We start from the raw sequence: 22,727 nt of genomic DNA on the forward strand, positions 1-22,727 counted from the left end.
AGTTCTCAGTGTATGGAGATTTAAATAGAGGAAAAGTGCTTTTTTTGATAATGAACAAGACTAGTCCTTGGTTACATTTCTGGTTTTACTGATTCATCACCTGCTCAGATAAGCCAGTGGTAATTGTGTTAGGGAACAGTGAAATGTGCATTTGAAGTGTTTGAGACAAAGGGGTATTGAAACACATGCGTTATGTGATTCTAAATATCGAGTCGGAAATTTGAAAGGAGAAAAACGCACTCTAATGCTTAAAAAAAATAGATGAGACAGAATGTGAAAGGCAAGTTCTTCTGAGGTTACTTAGAAGAAATAGGACTGAGTTACATCACACGTTCTCCCTTAAATTTTATGTACTGAGGGACAACCTAATTCAGACAGCTTGTTCTTCCAGTGACATCTTCATATAAGAAAACTTTTTGTTTCAAAGTGACTTAAATTCAGCCCAAATCTCTTAATACAGACTGTGTCTGCTGTGGGAAAGTTTAATTGTTCACATGTATTATGCCATAATATCACCTCTAAAAAGTATGCTGAAATACTTGCTACTTTTTTTTAAGACATGGATGGTAATATCTTGTTCCTCAGTTAACTCTACCTGAACATTTGGTTGGTAAGAATAAAGATAAAAAAAGCTTTTCAATTCAGTGAGGAAAAAAGTGAAATTAAAAGTTTTCATATACAGAATTAAAAACTAAGATCAAAGCTAAGTTAAAAATTATTAGGCTTTTCCATATTTGGAAAAAAATTCATTATGTCAAACTAAGTGGATTCTTTTCTGTGCAGTAAGATCATGGTGCAGCCCACAGTTGCTTATAACTGTAAGAGTGCCATGAAAAGTCATTTGCTGCTGAGGAGGCAGCATTTTGTTGCCCATGTCAGCAAAGGATTGCTTCCCTGCAAAGAACCCCAGGACAAACCTCTTCCAGCTGCTTCCTTTTTGCCTTACCTAAGGTCAGAACTTTTCATAAATAATGATCAGTAAAAGACTAAAAACACATTCTTTCTCTGAAGGGTAGCTCTAGATCATGCTCTTGCTCATTGGCCTTTAACTTACGTTGTTGGAGCCTTTTCTGGAATTTTGGCATGGATATTTTCAGCAGTCTAAATTGAAGAATCATTGCATTTAGCAGCCACAGAGCTCTTATGTATGCTAGGATATTATCATTATTATCCCAAAGGAACAGAGGGCTCCATACTTGCTGCCTCCTGTGAGCTCAGGCTGTCTCTCCTGTCCATCCCAAACATAAGCTGATGGGCAGGGAAATTGGAGTTGAAATAGTGCACTTGTTTTCAAGTGGTTCCCATCGAGTCTTCCCTCCTGGATAGGTGAACAACTGTATTCTGACAATAGGTATTGTGGTAATATTTTTTAAATATCAGACTTTATAATTTGAAAAAACTTACTGTGTAGACTTACAGGCCTATTGCTATTTAATGATCTTTTGGCAGAGGATTTCTTTTGAAAACAGAATAAAGGAAAGGAAGATTAGAGTTATGGATGTCTTTATAATCGGATAAAGCCATAGCTTCCAGGCTCCAGTGATGTCTCTGATTCAGGAAGGCTTTGGAGAAATCATATTATCTCCCTTGAGACAAATTCTGTTTAGAGATTTTGAGTTAAAAAATTGTTGTGAATATTACAATTAGTAACTTTTAGTCCATGTGAATTTAATTTAGATTTCACAAATTAGTAGTTAGGAATGGGCTTTTTCCTCTTTCCAACATCAGCTAAGTGTTACCAGTTTAATGGAGGAAAGCAGTTTTCATTGTACTAGTAATAATAGAATCATATAATGGTTTAGGTTGGAAGGGACTTAGGTCATCTCGTTCTAGCCCCCCTGCCATGGGACTTAAAATATCTTGTTCAGCTCCCCTGCATGGTTGTGGACACCTTCCACTAGATCAGGTTGCTCTGAGACCCATCCAACCTGCCCTTGAACACTTCCAGGGATATGGCATCCACAGCTTCTCTGGGCAACCTGTTCCAGTGATTCATCATCCTCACAGGGAAGAATTTCCTCCTGATATCTAATTTAAATCTGTCTTCTTTCAGCAGAAAGCCATTCCACCTTGTTCTATAATAAAATTTATGTTTTAGAGGGACTTCAGAATACTTATGTGGGCAATTGAAAAACCCTAATTACCAAGAAGGACTGCACCTTGTGTTTCTTTTAGCAGTTTCAGGTATATGTTCTAGACATCTTATGAATGTTTATGAGGTTTCCACTCAAATCTAGGTATAGCTTTCCAGGTGGGAAATTCAACATTTTAAATGGCATTCTTTGAAGAATCAATCTCATTCAGTCATAAGCAAGGATACAGGATCATTATTAGTGTTGCATTTTAATAACAATATTGGTATGTAATCTCTAAGTGACATTTTATTTCATTCTAGTCAAAGTATTAACTGCAGTCGTAAAGCCCAAATGTAGTGAATTGTGCAGCTGTAGTTGCAGTTACCTTATCTTTTAATTTGCAGAGGTTAAGTGGCCAAATTAACAGGCAATCGGTTTTGGTTTTTTTCCCTTCAGTATCAGATGCCTTTTAAGAGCACAATATATTGCCCAGTGCTGCAATTAAAACTTGTGCAGGCATTGTAGCCAGAGCTTTCAGCAGCATTGTGAACTCCAGCTATTGGGGCTGCATTGCCGCTGCTCATTTCCCAGCAGAGTCCCAGTGCAGCCTCCGGGGATTGCAGTGGGAGCTATCTTGTAAGTAGCTTCCACATGGTGTTTTTAAATTGCTGGTTTTCAAATTTGAGCATAGCATCTGTGCTCAGCATCGAGCCAAGGCTTTTTCTTTTCCCTTAATTGCTTTTCATCCTAAAACTGGTAGGTTATTACAAGGAGCTGCTGATATTTCTACGTGCAGTTTGATAATAGTAGGGGAAAATAATTCCAGACCACATGTACCAGGAAGCACAAGTTTTGGTTTTGCTCTTATTCCAAAGGCCTCACTTTGAATATAACTCAGAAATCTGTTTACTGCCTAAACTAAAAACTACCTATGGTTAATGTCCCTCCACAGAGGAAGAAGGCAATCACCTCCCACTCAAAAATATACCATAAGGTATTTAGAAAAGCAAAATGTGTTTTAAATAATACTCTCTGAGCATGAGCATCACTTATTCTGGGACTTCAGCTGCTGAGGAGCAAAACAGTAATGTCTTTATTTCCTTAATACTTTCCCATTACAAAAGACAGTAAAATGTTGTAATGATTCTTTAATTGCTAATAAGAAACTACTGATAAATATCATTGGGGTGTATTTTTTCTGAAAGGTAGAGAGAGATAAAATGTGTTTATGAATATAAATAGGTGATCAAAATTACAAACAGAAACATATTCCCTTTTTTTGAAACGATTTGAGTATTCTGAAAGCTTGTCACAAAACCATTTTACACCATTAAAGCCAGATTCTATGTTGAATTCTTTCACAGAGTGAGTAACAGCTTATCTGTGATTATTAAGACAAATTCACTTGACTGCAGATATTTTTTCTTATTCTAGGAAAGGTTTGGGTTTTTTTGGAATTTCAATGGAACTCTCTTTAAGTACTGCTACGCTTTCTGTACACTTTGGTCTTTTTTTGCTGTTTGGCTTCACTAGAATTTAATATTTTTTATATATTGTTAAACTCTGCCCTTTTAATCAAGGGTACAATGTAAAACATACATGTAAAAACTAGAATAATGCTGTATTCAGTTGAAGATAGCATTCAAATAGGCAGCTATCATGGATACTTTGACATAAAAAGTTGCATAATTAGCACCTGATCTTGCTTAAGTTTGACATATAGGTAACATCTGTACTATGCTGTTTAGCACAGAACCCAGTTGGATCTGAAATTAAGATAACTGCCTGGGAAAGTTAAGTGACCCAGCACCAAAACTCTGTGCCTCGTGCTCGTGCAGGTGCTTTGTCAGTCTTGTCATGACCTCTCACTCTTTGTAAAGCTGTGCTTCTTTTGTGTCAAGCAGTTAAACGTTCCAGGTCAGTTGCACAAATACCATTTCTTCTGTCCCACTCTGGATAAACCTCTCCTTGCTTTACCAAAGGCCTGGTGTATGCTCTGAGAAGCTTGAGGAAAGAGAGGACAAGCATCTGGCATTGTGCCACAATAATGATTTGACAAGCGATTGTGTGCGCTGTGTAGAACACTCTCAGGTGACCTCTTGTAAACTGGATTATAGGATAACTGCATCTGCTTCAGAGTTATCGGTGCTGTATTAATTCCTGCAAGCTACTTTATAGTATGGAGTTAATAAACTTTTACAATATTATTTACGTTTATTTTGCCACAGGTAGAGCAGTTTTGTTTTCACGCCTCTGCCCTGGAAGGTTGGAAAGTTCAGTGCACAGTGCCAGAAAGATGGAGCCACCACTTTCTCTAGTTTGATTTACAGTCTGACACCACCATTCACTGTTAATCTCACATGCTCAGAAGTGCTGCTTAGTTTGTAATTTTCAATGTCGCTTTTCCTACCTCCTCTTTATTTGGCATCTCATTTTGCTGCTCTGTTAAAGTTTCTGAAATAATCAACTGATTTCTGTAATGTACTAAAAAGCAATAGTCTGGGACAAAGCAGGAGGGAATTTTGGAAGGGGAGGCAGGGGTAAAGATTGTAGGATCATTTTAGGATTATTTTTTATTGCTTTATATACCACGGAGGCAGTATAAGCTACATATTGAAACCTTTTTGCACTTTCAGATGACAGGACTATATTAGCTTTTTCAAGTTTTTCCTAAGGTGCAATGTATTTGACATACTCTCAAATACATTCTCAGGACACACAGGTTTTATGCTGAAATGGAGTTGGGTTTTAGCTGTGGTTACTGTCAATTCCAATTGCTTGCATTACTAACAGTGAACAGGCATTTTTGTGGCAGTAGAAACAGACCTAAAAAACTCTTTGTAAATACTTGGTGGGTTTTTTTCTGTTTCTCTCTTAGCTTATACAATCAGTTGGAACAAAAGTCTTTTTGGAAAGGCAGGAGGTTGGGCAGAAATGTGTGTATCTTCTGTACAGTACTGGAGCACAAAATTTACGGCTATTTATCAAACATACTCCTTTTGTAGAATTTTTATTGTAATTCAGTAAAGTGGTGTTTCAGACCATTGTACCACTTTTAAGAGAGATCATTTAAGCAGTTACAAGTATTGTCCTCTTGACTAAGGTAGCTTTTCAGTTCTATTAAAACTTGAATCTTAAAGTACTTGCTAGTTATAAAACAAGAATCAAAGTTTATTCACAGCTCCTTTTTGTTTTTAAATATGTAGTTTGCATTACTGCATATGTAGCTGCTACTTCCAAAAAATGTAAGGTATGATGATAGCTCTCTGTCATATCCGTATTGTTGTACCAAAACATTGCAACCTAATGTTATAATAAGTTGAGGTTGCTCGTAGCAGTTTCTTTTTTGGCATTTTCTTGGAGTCTTGATTCATTTTGAATGTGTAAATTCAGCTTCTGGAGTAAAAACACCTTCAGCTGATCTTGTTTGTAAATACTACAGAGAGCTTTGACTTTCTCTTTAGCAAAGCTGTAAGTGCTTTTCAGCTCTTAATTGGAGAATGAGACTAAAAATCTCATTGCTCTTTGATCTTCTATGCTCTGCTCCTCCTAAATGAGAAATAAAATAGCTTTGTCGGATGAGGATTTCCACTGGCTTTTATAATTGGGTGTTTTGAGTTGTCAGGCTTTTTATTCTCTTGCTAAATTGAACAACTTTGTCATTTTAAAGGGATGAATCATCTTTCTTTTTCAATGTTAATCATTGTTGCTGGGTTATAAAAGTCCATTTCAAAGGTAGCTGCTATGGGTTTTAAAGCAGTACCAGTAAGATTTGCATTTTCTTCTGAAGTATTATATGTTCCATTTATATTAATCATATAAAATCTAATCACATAAGCTGAAGCTGTAGTTGGTACTTGGTACATATGTATCTGTCATGTTCTGAACAAGATTAAAAGTTTCTTCTGTTCTTTGAACTTTTTTATTTATTCAAAGTTGGTGATAAGTCTAGATAGATCTTTGGTGCTTAAATATTAATTTGGTTAAGTGTCAAGGGCTTAAATCTCACTTGCCTCAATGAAAACATGGTTTGTTTTCCATTTCTTTTGAGAATTGTGGAAGATAAGGATGTAATACTTATATTTTTCAGAACATTTGCAATTTAGTCAATAATTAAGTGGGAGTCCATGTTTTGGGTGCCTTTCTAGTTAAACAGATTTGTAAGGAGCATCCCACATTGTTTTCATATGCAGTGATTTTCAAAGTTTGCCATATTTCTGTGATTGATACACGTATTTTATATGGACTTTCAGAGAAATGGCACATACATGTACAACTAACTTAGCAGTTGTAATATTAAATGGCATTTCAAACTTAAAACAAATATCATTGTGCAGGATGAAAGAAAAACAGACCTGGCAATAACTAGACTGCTAGTCTGTCAAAACTGTTCACACAAAGTAGATTTTAAAAGATTATAAAACTTCTGTTTGAGAGAGGCATCTGTAATGCTGAGTGCCTATCAGCCTAACTTTATCTTTTGAAAACCTTAACATATTTTGTAGTGAGAGCATAGTTTTAAACATAAGCCTTTCTGGAAAAGTATTGCTTTTGGAATGCAGGGATGTAATTTTAAGTGTTAAAGACTTGCAGGAAAGGAGTTGTTAGAGCTATGGATCTGTGCTGCCATTTGGCTGTCAATTACTGGCCATGTTAGGTACCTGGAGTGTCTTCTACCAAAGCTATGCAGGGAGGGTTTTCGTGTCATCCCATCCCAAACTGTAGCACTTAAAACACTTGAGACTTTCGCTGCATTCTGTACACTCGGAAAAATCCCCATCCTGTATACTTCACATTATTCTACTTGGTTCACCGTTGGCTTATCTCTAGCAGTGCTTTTAGTCTCCCTGACCCTTAATTGCATTCCATGATTCTTATTTGCCTTGCATGTGACAACTTCTGCTTACAGGAAAAATTAGTTTTTGGACTAATGTAATTTGATTTGACACAGCAATTCCTACAGTTTGTACCTGAAACTGCCATCTGGATTTAGATGCACCAAACTGGTATGCAATTCCTTTTGATGAGATAAACAACAAAATTAAAGGTCCATTTATGAATGACCAGAAACAAGTGACTTTCTTACAGTTTTCTTCTAGCTTTTGGGATTATTTGTGTAAAAGCAACAGATAAATGGCATAAAATCTTTCAGCCCATTTTCATATGCAGTTTTTTTTTTCATCTCAATAAAGCAGATGTGGATTAATGAGAAGAGAGTAGTGGTGAAGCATATTTTAATATATGTTGAGATAAGCTGCTTCTAGGAAAAATTCTAAAATATCAGTAGAGAAATAGTCACACATACCTTATTTCCATGTCTTCTGCCACTCACAGAAATAGACTGTGGAATCTTCACCTATGTTTTCCCATGTTTTCATCTATTTCTGGAGGTTGAATGCTAACTCAAAGAGAACATAACCTTTTGAAGCTCATTAGGGTGGCTCATGAGTATGATTTGCTTTTAATTATGATTTCAGCAGATCCAGACCGGTCACAGCAAATTTGTAGAATTCTAGAGGATTGTCAAATCCTATGTTGACTTTTCAGAAGTAAAGGCCAAACAATTACTTAACAAAATATGTAAACCTTTTGATACATTGGCCCTGATTAATTAGCACAAGTAGATAGTCTGGTTAATATGGGGTTCGTACATTCTGTTTCATATACATATGTTTCATTGTATATATGTATCAAGGAATACCTGTAAGTATAAGAATTCTCTTATAAGAGATTTTACTATCCCTTGCCCGTAGGATTCTGTATGTTATAATAATATAAAATATGTGTAGTAGAAAGTATGCATCAGTATGTTACAATAGTGTAAATCATCTATCCCTTTAATTTCATAAGACAGCACTCATTTTATAATAGTTTCTTGTGTGACTGTATCATAGATGTAGTATACCTTAAGCTAAGCATGGAGTAATAAACTTTATTTGAATAGAATTTTGCTAGAGTTGTTACAGAAACTGTGTTGAAGACTTTGGAGTTTAATTTAATTTTGAAGGAGAAGGCCAAGGACAGTTGAAACATACTCTTAATCATTGTTGAAGAGCGATCCAGTAATTATGGAAGATTGATACAGAGTAGTCTGCTGGAAGATAAACTGATTCTCCACTCTTTGGCAGGTGGATGACATCTTAGGAGAAGGCAGTGACGAAAGTGATACTGAAAAAAAAAAGCCAGAAGAGGAAGGTGAAAAACCTCAAACTAGTGCAACAGAGACTCTAGGAAGGAAAACAGATCAGAGACCTGGATCATCATCATCATCAAGTGAAAGAAGCTTAACAGGCAGTGTACCAAGGTATGAATTTTTCAAATGTAAGAAGTGTTAATGATGTTCCATTGTGTTTGTGCACTGTTCAGCATGCTTTTTGCCAATCTGCCATTTGCAATCTGTTGTTAACCTATGTACATAGGCAACTTCTTCTTGTAAGTCTGTGAACTTGTCATGCTTATCTCTGCAATGTTTTGGGATTTGTTTAAGAAAGTGGTCTTAGTAAATGTCCTGTTGACTAACCAGGGTATCACTTGTTCAGAACGAGCTGCAGGCCACTGAACTGCACTTATTTTAAAGTCATCTCAATTCTGTATCACATATAGAGCCATGTCCTCTGCAGTGTCACTTTAAGTAAAATAAAGCATGGCTTTGGAAAGTTGTGCTTTTTTCATCCTGAATTTTTGAGATACTGTTATATGGGTCTTTCATAACAATGAGATTGTTGGGATGCTTTTCTACTTAGAAAGAAACTTAAATGTGCTAGTCCCTTCTTCAAAATTGATTTTAGTGTCCCAGCATTGACTGTTGGATAATGACTATCAACCAATTTGCTAGTAAGCTAGAACTTGATAAAATAAGGGCATATTTTCAATATTTTAATGAATGGTTCTCAATTTGCACCCTGTTAATAGTTTTTAAGCTTAACAATTTAGAGCAAGCAATGTAAGATTTTAATTTAGAAGTGCCAGGATCATCATCCTGTACCACAAAGTGCTGAAAGTGCAAACATGACTCAGATGTGCATTGTAGTTCCTTTCTGCTCTCTAAAACCAAACTGTGTTCCCAGCCATAAGAATTTCGGGTCTAACAGCTTTGCCTTAATGAAGATAATACAAGCAGTAGGACTTCAGTGACTGACTTGCATTATTTTAACTTTTCTGAGCTTTGTTCTAGCACACAAAGAAGGTATGAGAGAAACTGCAAGAACTCCCACACAATGTGATATATAAAAGTTCATGGAGAGATTTTGATTTGGGTAATAATGCTGCTATGTGTTGGTTTCATTGGAGAAGGAGCTACAGGGAAAGCTTGCACAACCTTTTAGTTTATCATGGTTATTTCTAATAATGGAAGTTCTTCAGAAAAATGTCTAAAAGTCGTGCGAATTCTATTTGTCTTAAATGGATAGAAGAAAAATTCCTCCTAAATGACGTTTAGAAAAGGCAAGCAAGTGATGAATGTTTTTAGAACACGACTTGAAAGCAGCAAGGCATGGTGGTGGCATGTCACTGTTAATTCATCCTAATACTCTGATGTTCTGTTGTGTAGAAGACATACCAGTTTGTAGAAACCAAAAGGAAGAAATAATCACATTAAGGAATATTTCTAAATACTATTCCCCAGGTATGGTGTAAAAAGACAGAGCAAATACATTTGTAATTAACTTTTGTTCTATATACAGGAAAATTTGTAAGTAAGCTTGGCAATACTTCTTTGCTCAGAAGCTCTGTAGATGTAGTAGTGTTCTTGCTGGGATAAAGTCTTTAAGCAGCTTCTAAAGTAATTTTTCTATTTTTGACCTCTCCACGTCTTAAGAGTTGCCTTGTCAGTTTGTTAAGTTGCGTTCAGAATTGAGGTTGAATGGTGTGCAGGAAAACATACTCTCAAAGTGCTGGTTCAGATGCTGACCCAGTGTCTTCAAGGCAGGAAATTCTGCTTGGTAGGAAAGAAGTCCGTCATCCCAATTACATTTTAAGTTTGAAGCTTTAAATTGATGTTTTCATGGTCAGTCAGTATTGTATCTCCTAAAGAGATACTGTATAAGAGGGGTAGTGTAAGAACAGTCTCTAAAAACAAAATATGAACAAGAGAAAGGCAGTCCAGATATGATCTAGTACTCCTACATTCTGTCTCAACTCATTCCTATTAGAGATGAGGCCCGCAGAGGCTGTAGGTTTCTGGTAAGCATTGCTGCTCTTTTAAACCTTTGCAGTAGTTACTGGCACTTAAAAAAAAATCCAGGGCTTACACTTAATGTTAGTCTTCAGTCTTGAAACTCACCAAATACCTTGATCATTTCTCTGATTGGTGCCACTTCTGAAATTCTCAGGCATGGAGAAAAGAAAAATCTTTGTGAAAACTGATAGCTCCTACTGGAGGGGAAATGCTGCCTTTCTCCTACATCTATTGCTAATTCATAATCAAGGGAAAGTGAGCTCAGGGCCTCAGAAATCCCTCAACTATCTTTTCTATGCCCATTTACTAGACTTCTAAAAGGAACAGGGATATTTTGATTCCTAAGTGTTTTCTTTCAAATATAATAATACTTCCTTACAACAGCCACTCTTCTAGAAGACAAATTGTTTTTCTTTCTTTCTTACTGACAGAAAAAACTGCTGCAAACTCCTGTGCAAAATTTAATCGATTACATCTTTTATCCCAGTTGAACTGGTATATTCACTGTCACTGTAACTTTATTCCAGTTCCCAGTCTTGAGACACCGTACCTTGACAATCTTGGAACCTAAGTTTACAGCTCAGTGCTTCCCAAGCTGTCAGCCTCACATTTGTTATAGTCTGGGATATCTTTCAAAAACAATTTCAGTGACAAACTATTCAAAACCTTTTAAGGAACTCACTGGTATATGGTAAAAGTCTTCTTGAAAGTACTTGTCGTAGCCAGCAGCACATCTCAAATACGGCTGACAAAATAATAGTAGAAATTCAATCATTTCGCCAAAAAATTATGGTTCCTGTGTTTTCTTGCCCAAGCAAATCACTGCATTGTTTCACTAGTAAAGTTGTAGTGTTGTTACACTGAACAGTCTTCCAAAATTCCTTTCTAGATGATGTGAGTATACTGTTGATTTGATTTTTACACTATAGAAAGCTGAAAATCTAAATTTAGAAGTGTGGTGATTTAAAGCAATCCTTTCTTGGCTACTGGATCATTTGTTGTATTAGCATAGCTCACTTACTCATCAAGCAATCTGTGTGTTAAAGGGCTTCTGTGTGAGGTCACCCTAGAAAAAAATACATTGTGTGAAGTTAATTTTAAGAATTAAATCTTTCATTACTACCTCCTTTCCCTTGGAGTAGATTTATTTAACGGGATGTTCAGTGGTGTCTAACTGCAGAAAAAAGGGGATCAAAATTTCTGTATGTGGTCAGTGCTTGGATGTTCAAGAAAACATTAACCTTAATTCCGGAGTGAACGAATCTTAAAGTAAACAATGGCTTGTGATTGCAGGTACTTGGAAAATGCTGTTTGTCTGAAGACAAATCAGATTCAGTTTGCTCTCACTGATAGAGCTTCTTCTGCTTAATTGCTTCAAACTTGTAATATGAATTCTGTGATGTGTTGTTATTCTAAACTACTTACATTTCTGGAGCCATTAGAGTTTTGCCATGCATAATAGTGAGGTCCTTTTGAAAATCTCTCATTCAAACTGCCTCAGTAAGAACTGGAGTTTATTACTGGAATTGGCCAGAACTGGAGTATCAGTTCATTTCTGAAGATAGGCTGTGGTTTTGGCTGTAGGCCTGCCGTGTCAGTGGCCATGGGCTTACAGAGGAAAATGTCTCATTTTAAAGACTGTTCCCTCAAAGCTTATTCCATCTTATCTTCGTGTTGCAGAGGCAGCACTTCTGTTAAGCATTGGTGAATGAGGTTGAATCTTGCAGCTTGGAAAGGGGGTTGAAGATCTCTGCATAGAATTAAGATTGCTGGAAAACTGCAGGAAGCAAATGCAGCACATTTATTGATTTTGACAATGAGATAATGAATCCCAAATCAATCGAAGAATGTTTGATAGGAGCAGCAGCTCATTTTTGTTCCTTGATGTAATTTGGTAAATAAATGCAGTTTTCCTACTTTGAATGCATTTAATGCATTTTAATGAGCATCTCACTCTATTTTAGAGAGATCCAATATGTCTCCTTAATAGAGCAGGAAACCCACTCAGCCTTTAAAGAGAATGTATAATCATTGAGTAGGGGAAAAGCCCAGACCTAAACTCTGCAAAATTAGAGATCCTTGATAGGCAACCACCTCCTCTCCCAATTGTGGGAAAGGCTGTTTTGCTTCAAGAATTGGCAGTGACAGGTGGCATTTGTCAATTTGAAGGTGCTTCCCTGGAAGTCTTTTTCTTAAGGTGAAGCAGGTAAAGGAAGCTCAATATAGATGATGTGATGGCTCCAATTTTATAGAAAATTATACTTACAAAGTTTCACATTGTTTAAGTCTGTTTCTCAGAGAACAGCCCAAATTTGTCTCCCATGATTAATTTCCTGTAAGTCCAGTCTAATTCAGCATTCTAAATTAAACATCTGAGAGAAGAAAGCATGCTTCGGGTAATAATGTGATTAATATTTTTTTACATAATAGAATTCTGCCTGGATTTTTGGCAAGGTTGCTACAACTATTTTTTTTCTTGGGTTTAAAACTTAACTTATATGGGTAATACAAAACCTGGACTGGCCAGCATGTTTCAAGTCTGTACAGTACTCTTGCGAGGAGTTTAAATGGCTATTCAGAGGGGCATTTTGAGGCATTAAGAGCTGAAAGTTGTACCAACTTCGTTCTTCCCAAAACTATTGATTGCATTCTGCTTACAAAGGGGAAATTTTTGTTGATTCCTGGTGATACATTTTTATTGGCCTAACAATTGTTCTCAGAGTTACTGCAAGCTGAGAGTGTGTTTAAATGACTGAATTTCCTTACGTTTCTAGTGGTTTGGAAGTAAACAGACTCTTTAATGTAGTCCACATAAGCAATTAAAAAATTACTGCAGTTTCAGTGAGGTTTTTTCCCAAAAGCGATGGTGAAACACTCCAGACTGAAATCCAGGATTAGCTTCTAAAGAGAAGTGCTCCTGTTGGCAGCACATCTTGCTGTTTTCACATGAGCCAGCTGTTCTGCAAAATTTTAATGTCATTTCTGCTTGGAAGTGATTTTGATGAAGACTCTAAAATGGAAGAGGACTCTGGGCATGCAAAGCATAATTTGCTTCTTTACTTAAATATTAAAAATAAGTTTTCATATAGGAACGTTTTTACTTGAAAGCTCTCGTGGTACCCAAAATTTCCACATGAGGTAATAACAGCTTTTTTTAAAGCCATTTTAATTAAATTTGTTTTCTCCAAAGGTAATTTTTTAAAGTATGTCTAGTTTCAAGTACTCTATCCTCTGCTATGTATAATCAACAACTTATTTTCACTGTTTGCCAGCTAGAAAATTGTGGATACAGTTTCTAGAAGAAGATTGAGTAAATGAGAGCAAATGCTGGATCTCAGCTGATAGTTTATTTATGTATCGAGGTTTTGCCTTTTGCAGGCCCTCTTGAAAATTGTCCAAATGTTCTGAAAATCAGAAGTCCTTCAGCTGTACTCTTTATCTGATAGGCTTAGGATCTGATTAGTGACCACTTTCAAAGTTTCATTAGGGTTGCTTTAGGCAACTGAGGTGCGTCCCATCCCCATTTGACCACATTCTTTAAGTGGTTAAGACATTGGGGTTTTGACAGTTGGTACTTTTGTTTCCAGTGTTCTGTTTAGGTTGATTCTCAGCTTTTTGTCATTGTCTCCTGCATTTGTGGTAAAATTGAATGTTCCTAATTCGTATGTCTGAACCAGTCATTATACCCACTCCTCTCCTTGGAGAAAAAGTAGTTTAGAGAGAGAATTTGTTTCACTGACTTGAACTTTCTGCATCTGATAAGGTAAATCCCACCCTTTGGTCCTTTTCTTTGGTTTTAAGAGCAAGGATGTTTATACTTGAAAAGTGTAGTTCCAGACCATGCTTTGTTTCATTTGAGTAGCTTTGTTTCATGAAAACTGGGTTTGATTGAAGTGAAATAGTGCCCCAGCTCTTAAGTGATTCCTTTCCTTTAGCAATCTTTTTCATAAAGCTTCAGTAAATACTGGGGATTTTTTCTGGGTGTGTCTTTACTCATTGATCTGTGGAGCTTTAACTGAAACCTGAAAATTAAGTGGTTTTTAAATCGGAAAAGTCAACTATTAAAATGTAATTGCAGATGTCTAGAGAAATCTTTGACAAACCCAACTGTTCCAATATCATATTGGTCACATTTTGTAACTATCACTGGAGAATTTAAAAACACAGTAGGAGAAATTGGGAACTGGAAATGTTTCTATTCAAACTGCATCCACGTGCCAACATGTTTCTGTTTATCACCCAGTTATTCTCTTTAGATTTCTTTTTTTTTAAGATGCCAATCATATCACTTGGCTGTAAACATGCTTCTAAAAAATGTCATTCTTATGCTGTGGCCTCACAAATAATACCTATAATGAGTAGTGCTTAATTTGCAAGGGAAGTAACATAGCAGTTCACTAAGCCAGACATCCTTTCAAAGGAGTATATGAAGACTTTTACAATAGAGAGCACAACCATTGGAATGGCTATGACAGTGCAAGTCCTGTAACAGTGCCACTAGAAGACAGAGAGATTTGTCTTCTCACTAATGAGGTTAAGCATCATTGGGTTTTGTTATAAAATGCTGAGTTATTCTGTAATCAATTTAAAACTATTACAGAATATAGTTTTTAAGCTCTCTAAGAGAAACTGCTTGATTTTTTTTTTTTTTTTTTTTTTTTTTTTCTTCTGGCTATTAGAGCAGAGTGGGAGATCCAGCTGTGTGCTGCAGGCAGTGCCTGTCAGTGTGTTTTCTCAGAGGGGAAGGGCAGGGCAGAGAGTTGTTTTTTTACCACCATGTGAAATCTTTTTTTTTTTTTTTTTTTTGAGGAAAACTGATTTTATGTCTGCAGCAACCAGAACTGTCAGGCCTGTTTGTTACTTGAGGCTCAAAAACCAAGTTACTATGCTAGCCACTTGCTGTTCTTTGGTGTCTCCTCATATGAGACATATGAGAAAGTTATCTGCCGTCTTATATTCAAGAGCAGAATTGTCATGGGCAAGTCACTTAGTCAAGTGAGGGGAAAGGAGTGCTTCCTGTTGGGAGTGAATGCAGTGATATGTTTTCTTTTTCAGCTTAATAGGCCAGTATTTTTCTACTGGGGAGACTCTTACCTTCTAAAACAGCTTACCTTCTATGAAACAGCTTATCTATGACTCTTACCTTCTATGAAACAGCTTATCTGGATCTTAACATTTGCTCTCTAGTGAGGTTTGCCAGGCTCACTGGACAGGGTTAACAGTATGAAGGATCCCACTAACTCCTTAAGTGCCTTCCAGCTGGTCAGACAGTATTCAGCCTTTAGCTATTTATAGAGTATTGTTCACTTCTGTTTAAAGTCTGCTTTTGTTCTGGAGCTTTTTTCTTGTCTGAGCAGAAAGAAGTACAAGGAACACACAGGTTTGGTCAAAGTCACAAGGGATTCTTTCTTTAGGTCTGCAATTCAGGTCATTTAAGGTTTTAAATATGTTCCATGCTGTTTCGAAGCTACTTCACTGATTGTCTTTCCTTAACATTCAAGACATCTTTTTGAATTTAAGATTCATTCATCCAACTCTTTTATACACAATATTTGAAATAATGATATTTGCAAAATAGCAGTAAGACTGTTCTTGTTTGCTGTGTCTGAACTGGCTAATTTGTCTTTGTTGGATGCATTGCAGGAGTTTGCTCAGATGCATGTTGTTGGGTGCTTCTTAAATAGGTTTTCACAAAGGATTCAAAATTCCATTGCTGTAGAAGGATTATACCAAGTTTGTTCTGCTACGTTTTATATAATCTTCCTAGGAAGTCTTTACTAACAGAAAGGTCTGTGTAGGTTTTTCTATGTTAAAAATGTGGTTTCCAAGTTTTTTCTCAATATTAAATGTAGTTAAGTCTGCATTCTGCCATAATGAATACCCTGGAAAACTAGGGGATGTGGTTTTTCCTCCTTCTCCAAAGCTATGAGCTGTATCTATGGCATGTTATGCCTGGAAGACTAACTTTAAATCATATGGAAATGTTGGGTTGAAAAATGCACATATGAGAGTTATTTCATGGGTTTGTGGCATTGGTGTGTCAGGAGAAAGTGAAGATGCAGAGGGAAGTTCTACACCCTTGTAAACCCACAGTGGCGTGGAAAGATGCTGGAAGTTACTGGTAGGTGGGTGTGCTCTGAGGAGTATAAATGTGTGGTGCTATTTTATTTGATAGTAGAGAGGACAAAAATGTCTGACATGCCTCACTAAATTGATCATTTAGGGGAATATTACATTTCTATTAAAAAAAAATTAATTTCTACAAATGAAAGGGTTATCTGGGAGATCTGCCACAAGAGAGAAGGCTATTAGAAACGGATATTGGCATTACTTTTTAGAAAAACTGAATGGAATTCTCAAATACAAGTAAAACTCAAAGTTGGTGGAAAAATATTTTTCTTCTTTAGATATTCTACGCTATCTGATAGACTGCTCCCCAGGGGGATTTCTGAGATAAAATCTATATCAATTTGTTAGGTTTTTAAAGAGAAATTATCTTCCATTAATATCGTAAACCTCCAGATCTGGTCTGTGTGTCCTTCACTTTTAGATTTTGTGTTTAGTTTTTTTCTGCTGCTGTGGTAAAGAAGCTTTTTATTTTAGTCTTAATTTAAATGAATTAAGCTTTATGATCTCATATAGAAAAATTCATGTGGACAAGTCTACAAGCTCATAAATCATCAAGTATGTTTTGAACTACACTATCTGTTCAGGAAACAATTAGCATAAGCATAAAATAAATGAATATATTATTTGTTTCACATTTCCTCAGAGGTAAATCAGAGAGGAAACTATAGTACATTCAGATGTAAATGTTGGAAAGCAGTTTTGAGAAATGAAGAAGCAGTTTCTGTGTATAAAGTGGGTACTCAGCAGAGAAGCAAATGGTAGCAGTGAGGGTGCCTCTGGTACTTAGAGGTTGTATCTCCATTAGTGTTTTAGCCCAGGTGAGGAGTATGCCATTGAAGAAGTGCTTTGGTGTGGCTCCCAAAGGGATCTCTGGGTTCATAATTTGCTTTAGGTCAGTGTAAGCTGGAGTTCAACTCTTAAGAGCTTGCTGTGGGCCAGCCACTAATGCACCTTCAATCCACAGAATGAGCTGAGAGCTCATCCAGAGTAAAACCCTATTTCTGCCTTTAATCAGCTGTAAGGCCCACATGCATAAATGTCAAATGTATTGTCTTGATACATACAGTGTCAATAGAACACTGAATAGAACTGGAATTATTCTGTTTAAACTTTTATATAGAGTTGGAATCCTTTTTTTATCTCTTTTGATACTTGTATATCTAGACAGTGAGCACAATTTTGCAGTTATTTTTTGATCATTTAATTTTTGGGACATTGCAATACACTATTTGAAATTTAAGTGGTTAAATTACTGAAATTATAAGCATGGCAGTGATAAATAGCAAAAACAGCTGTATAAGCAAATGAATGCATGGCTCAGTTTCTTTATGAAAGCTCTTAAGTAGATGAGTCATTCATATCTTCAAGCTTGTTAATGATTTTAATGGCCTAAAGTTTCAAGCTGTTACTGAAAATATACCTACTGCAGCTTCAGTTAAGTCGCAGACTAAATTACACTTGTATTTCCAGCTGCTGATCAGGCTTGTTGGTAAACAGTGTGCATCCACTTGTCAAGAAAACTAAGAAAAATACTTGAGAACATGAATCGGAATATTCCGTATGTTGGGGAAAGAAGTCATTGCAATTTGCCTCAGGCTTTTTCAGAGACGTCCTCTCTGCAATTTTACAGTTAACTTTCCTCCTATAATTTTGTCTGTAACACTACTGTCATCCAGTTACACTGAAAAATTACAATTTATACTAGAAAGTCTTCTCTTGACTGTATAAATAAATGGTATTTGCAACCTGCAAGACTTAAAAATGAAAAGCTGCAATAATTAAAAGCCCGCCCTTCTGTTTAGGATGCTTACCTAGGAAAGCAAGCAGCCTGACAGCTTTATTATCTGTAATGTGTACAAATATTTTCTTACACACTCAGGGAAGAGCCTAACAGGCAATTTGTACCATCTTCAGCTTTAGATACATGAGCTGCTACTGCACTGAGAAACTCAGAAAACTGTATGTGTGATTCATGTATTTATTCTGTTCTCAGTAGAGTCTTAGCCATGAATTACCATAATCTCAGTGTTTTTAATGGTCATGTGGTGGGTTCTTTCTTGAAATTGTGTTTTGTCCACATACAGTAATGTAGGCACAAAACCAGATACATTCAGATGATCTGAAGGAAGCTGTAGAAAGCAAGCCTCTGGGATTCTATAGAGTTTTTTTTCCAGAAACCTTGAGTAGTCCCTGAGAAGTTTTTCCTTTTGCAGAATTTTGGAAGAAACCCTCTTCCCAAATTCGCTGTGAGACAGACGACATTCTGGAAACTCTTCCGGCCACAAAGCTGCTCCTATTTTTTTGTTTTTTCCACTGTTTTCTGGTATCATGAGTTGTCCAGAGAGAAGGGATTCAAATTTTCAGCAGACTTGCAGAGATAGATCACATAATATCTTGTCTTTATAATGTATAGCCTGAGTTTGTTCAGCTGGGGTCCTTTGTTCTGTGAGAGCCAATGTGTCAGTATGTAAAACGCTAGAGACCCTGCAGTGATTATGACCACTACAGCTGCACCTGGGAAGCAATGGATTGAGTTTGAGGCAATGGAGAATGAAAATTATGAGAAAAATAGATCTCATTATAGCAAGTTTGCCCATCTGTTTTAGTGCAGTGGTATGGAAGCAGGACCAGCACGTGGCCGTTCTTTTTCTAAAAGTTTTGGAATATATTTGGGTGAAAGACGGGGTGAACAAGGGCAAGGGAGTGCCAGATGTCTCCTCAAGTTCTTCTGGCCCTCAGTTGGATACCCAGGTGCTCAGCACTGGAAGCAGCTCCCATAACAAGGAAGACAAATTATTTCATAATAATTTGAAGCCTAATCTAGCATTTGTTCTGCATCAGGCCCTTCATGTGATTATAAAGTTTCCGGTGTTTGATGACTGAGAAGCATGGAATACTTCTGTTCCTGTAAGACAGGAGCTCTCACAAGGGCTAGAGAGGCAAGGTGACAGTGCTGCAGTTTTCAGTATCTCGAAGAATGAAGCTTCAACAGCCTCTCTGCATAACCTGTGCCAGTGCTTAATCACAATTACAATGAGAAACTTCCCTGATGATCAGAGGGAACCTCCTGTATTTCAGTTTGTGCCTGTTGCCTCTTGTCCTGGTCACTGGGCACCACTGAGAAGGCTCCATTTTCTTTACACGATCCATTCAGAATTTCGTACATTGATTAGATCCACGCTCCACTCCTACATCAAGAGTGTCTGAGGATCTTGAGACACAGCACCAAAGACCTTAGTGAAGTGTCCTCTGCTTTCCGCTCATTTACTAAGCCAGTCATTTCATTGTAGAAGCATATCGGGTTGGTGAAGCAGTTTCCCTTTGGGGAACCTATCTTTAGCACTCCTGATCACCTTGTCCTTCATGTGACTGGAAATTATTTCCTGGATCAGTTGCTCTTTCACCTGCCCAGGGAATGAGGTAAGGCTGACTTCTCAGTCCTGCGCCTTTTAAAGTTAGGAGTGACAGTTGCATCCCTCCAGTCATCAGGCACATCTCTCAACCAGCATAATCTTTTAAAGACTGAGAGTGGCCTTACAATGGCATCACCCACCTCCCTTGGCACTCATGGGTGCATCCCATCAGGGCCATGGACTCAGGTATGTCCAGTTTAAGTGTCCTTCCCTGTCCTGATCCTCTTCCACCAAGCGTACCTCTTCCTTGCTCCAGTCTTTCCCCATCCTCTCTGGCCCCTGAAGGTTTGTCTTGCTAGTAAAGAAAGACTGAGGTAAAGGAGGCACTGTTACCTCAGCATTTGCCATGCCCTGTGTCACTGGGTCCCATGCCCCATTCAGCAACAGGCTCACATTCTTCCATTTCATACTTACGCTACAAGACTTTCCTGTTGTTTTTGACAATATCAGCATCTCATGGTCATTGCAGCTAAGGCTGCTTTCAGCCATCCCACCCCCAAGCCTCTGCCTCATTTATGCCTGAGGATCCAGCAGAGCACCTCTTCTCACTGACTTCTCTGTTGCTTGAGATCAACACTGATGCAGTGCTGTGAAAGGCAGGCTGGGGTCCTGCTCTGCACTGAAGGAGTGGGAGACATGGGGTAAACATTTAGGCAATGTAACTATGAGCTAGATACATTGCAATGGACACTGAAATGCTGGAGCTGAGCTTGTACAAATTCAGGTCTAGCACCTCCAAGCAGCATAGCTTTTGAGACCAACAGCTTCTTCTGAATAGTTCATAAACCCTCCAGAACTGAGGTAGCTCCATGAAGTACAAATAGGATGTTTCCAGTGTGCTATCTCTGAATGGCTTGTTTCAAGGTGTGTTTTCCTTTATTGTGCTGCTTTTGCACCTATCTGGGAACATTCTGTGGAGTTCCAGTATATAAATCTGGGTCTGTGGAGTTCCAGTATATAAATCTGGGTCTTGCAGTGCCCTAGCTTCTGTCAGTGGGTCTAAATTTTGCTTGCTATCTCTTGCACTGTGCTCACGTTGCACCTGATAATTCTCAAATAACGTGAATTTTCTATTGTCAAGAATAACCCAGTTTATCCTGTGATGTTGATCTGATCTTTGTATGTCTTACTGGAAAGAGGGGGAGAGAAGTGATCCTCCCCACAGAGTCTGGTTGCCCCTGTTTTGTACAGCTGCAAAAACTAAGGAGCATTTTTGTAAGGATAGTTTCCTGTAAAAATATTTGATACGTAGACAGTTATTAAAAGCTGTTCCCAATAAAAATAGCTTTCTCTAGATACTTTTGACATATTGCATCAAAGTATGGAAGAAAGGAGAAATGGCAAGTTCTCCTCAGTAGAAAGGATCATCTTCCAAAAGAGCTTAACAACAGTGACATAAACTTTTACAAGCCTTGAAAGTTTTCCTTCATTGTACCAATTAAAATGTCTTTGATAATTGCTGTCACCTCCTGCAGAGTTTCAGTATTGCTATATTTTATTACATTAAAAATAACCCCTCAAACTTACCATGTTACCATTGCCTGTGTTTGTGAAGTTCTCCTTCCAGCTTTTCATGGATTTAACCTCCTTCACTGTTCATAAAGGATAATATATGACCTTTAAGGTGATGCCTTATTTGCAAAAGCTTAGGGCACAAGTATAAGATGAATATTAGAGTATGCAAGGGATATCTTTTTCTTTCCAGTTCTTTTGAGCTGGAGATATCTTCTCCATTTCATCACTTTTCAATTTTTACATGGCTTTATATCTTGGGAAAAAGGCAGGTTTTTCTTGGGAGGATGAGGGAGAATTTGAATTAAAAGAAGAAAGGTAGAAATTTTAGGGAAATTAATAGAAAATACATGAAATGTCAGGGATGATACCTTGGTGTAAGGAACTGGATAGTTCTGGGAGATCAGAGGAGAGACAACCTAGCAAAATCAAACCCTGAAGACAATGGAGAGGAAAATAGTCTTGTAAATCAAAGTTATGTACTCTGGGTGTAAAACACCGCATATCTTGCATGGCAGAGTCATCACTGGAGTTTCTTCCTGCTGTGGCACACCCTTTCTGTGAATGGTACAACCCTTTCACGGATAATGGGATGATTGCATTTTCTTTTAGGTATGTCTTTCAGTGGCACCCAGTCTGGAGGAAGTTTCTGAATCATAATATTTGAATGTCTTAAGAGTTTAAGTACAGGACTGCCTGTCTTAGATGTTCTGTCAGTTACTCCTGCTGGTAGTATTTTACAGCTCCGTAATTGTTTAGACTTCCCATTATCTGAAGCCATTCTTCTAAATTAATATGCCATAGTATTTTTCTATAAATAAAAACGTGAATTAGTAATTCCCATGGGCTGGCTGAGGCTTTTATACTCCCTGAATTCCTGATCACTTATTTTCTCTCTTCAACATCATCTGTCTTCTTTTCTCCTTAAGCTTCAGAAAGTTGTCATCTGTTTCCATTAAATTAGAGATTTTAAGTAATCAGAAGATTTCTGGAAGGGCAATTGAATTTACCTTACCTTTATTTTAAAAGGAGACTGTCAAGTCTATTACACTCTTCAAATGGCTGCCTTTTAGAAATCGAAGTTCTTACTGCATATGTGTATATTTATGTGTGTCTCAATCATCCTTCCTATCTGGGGATCATAAAGTATGGTAACACGGAGACTGAAACTCACCATTTTTTGGGCAGCAGGGACAAAAAAATATATATTTCTTTAATTAAAAATCTCAAGTTACAACCTCTATAAGAAGAATTTTTAAGTGATTGCTGTCTTGTGTACATATTGAAGATAAAGCATTTTAAAAGCAATCGTTTTCATACTGGAAATTACATATATTGATATAAAGATACCAGCTTTTGATTATATAAATAGTCATATCTTATTTTTATCTTAGGCAGTTATTTTAAAAAATTGAAAAGGGG

General features: G+C 37.1%; 1 protein-coding gene across 2 annotated transcripts in view; it reads left to right on the forward strand.

Moving 5' to 3' along the window:
• CTDP1 (CTD phosphatase subunit 1) overlaps nt 1-22,727 on the forward strand; it is a 100,446-nt gene that overhangs the window by 59,880 nt on the left and 17,839 nt on the right. For both annotated transcript variants that reach the window (XM_085051721.1, XM_085051722.1), the window contains exon 12: nt 8,204-8,379. In XM_085051721.1, the coding sequence (XP_084907847.1) occupies nt 8,204-8,379 (176 nt within the window). The remainder of the gene's footprint in view (nt 1-8,203; nt 8,380-22,727) is intronic.

This window comes from Lichenostomus cassidix, chromosome 2 (assembly GCF_008360975.1).
Source record: "Lichenostomus cassidix isolate B80296 chromosome 2, HeHo_3.0, whole genome shotgun sequence".
Classification (NCBI taxonomy): domain Eukaryota; kingdom Metazoa; phylum Chordata; class Aves; order Passeriformes; family Meliphagidae; genus Lichenostomus; species Lichenostomus cassidix.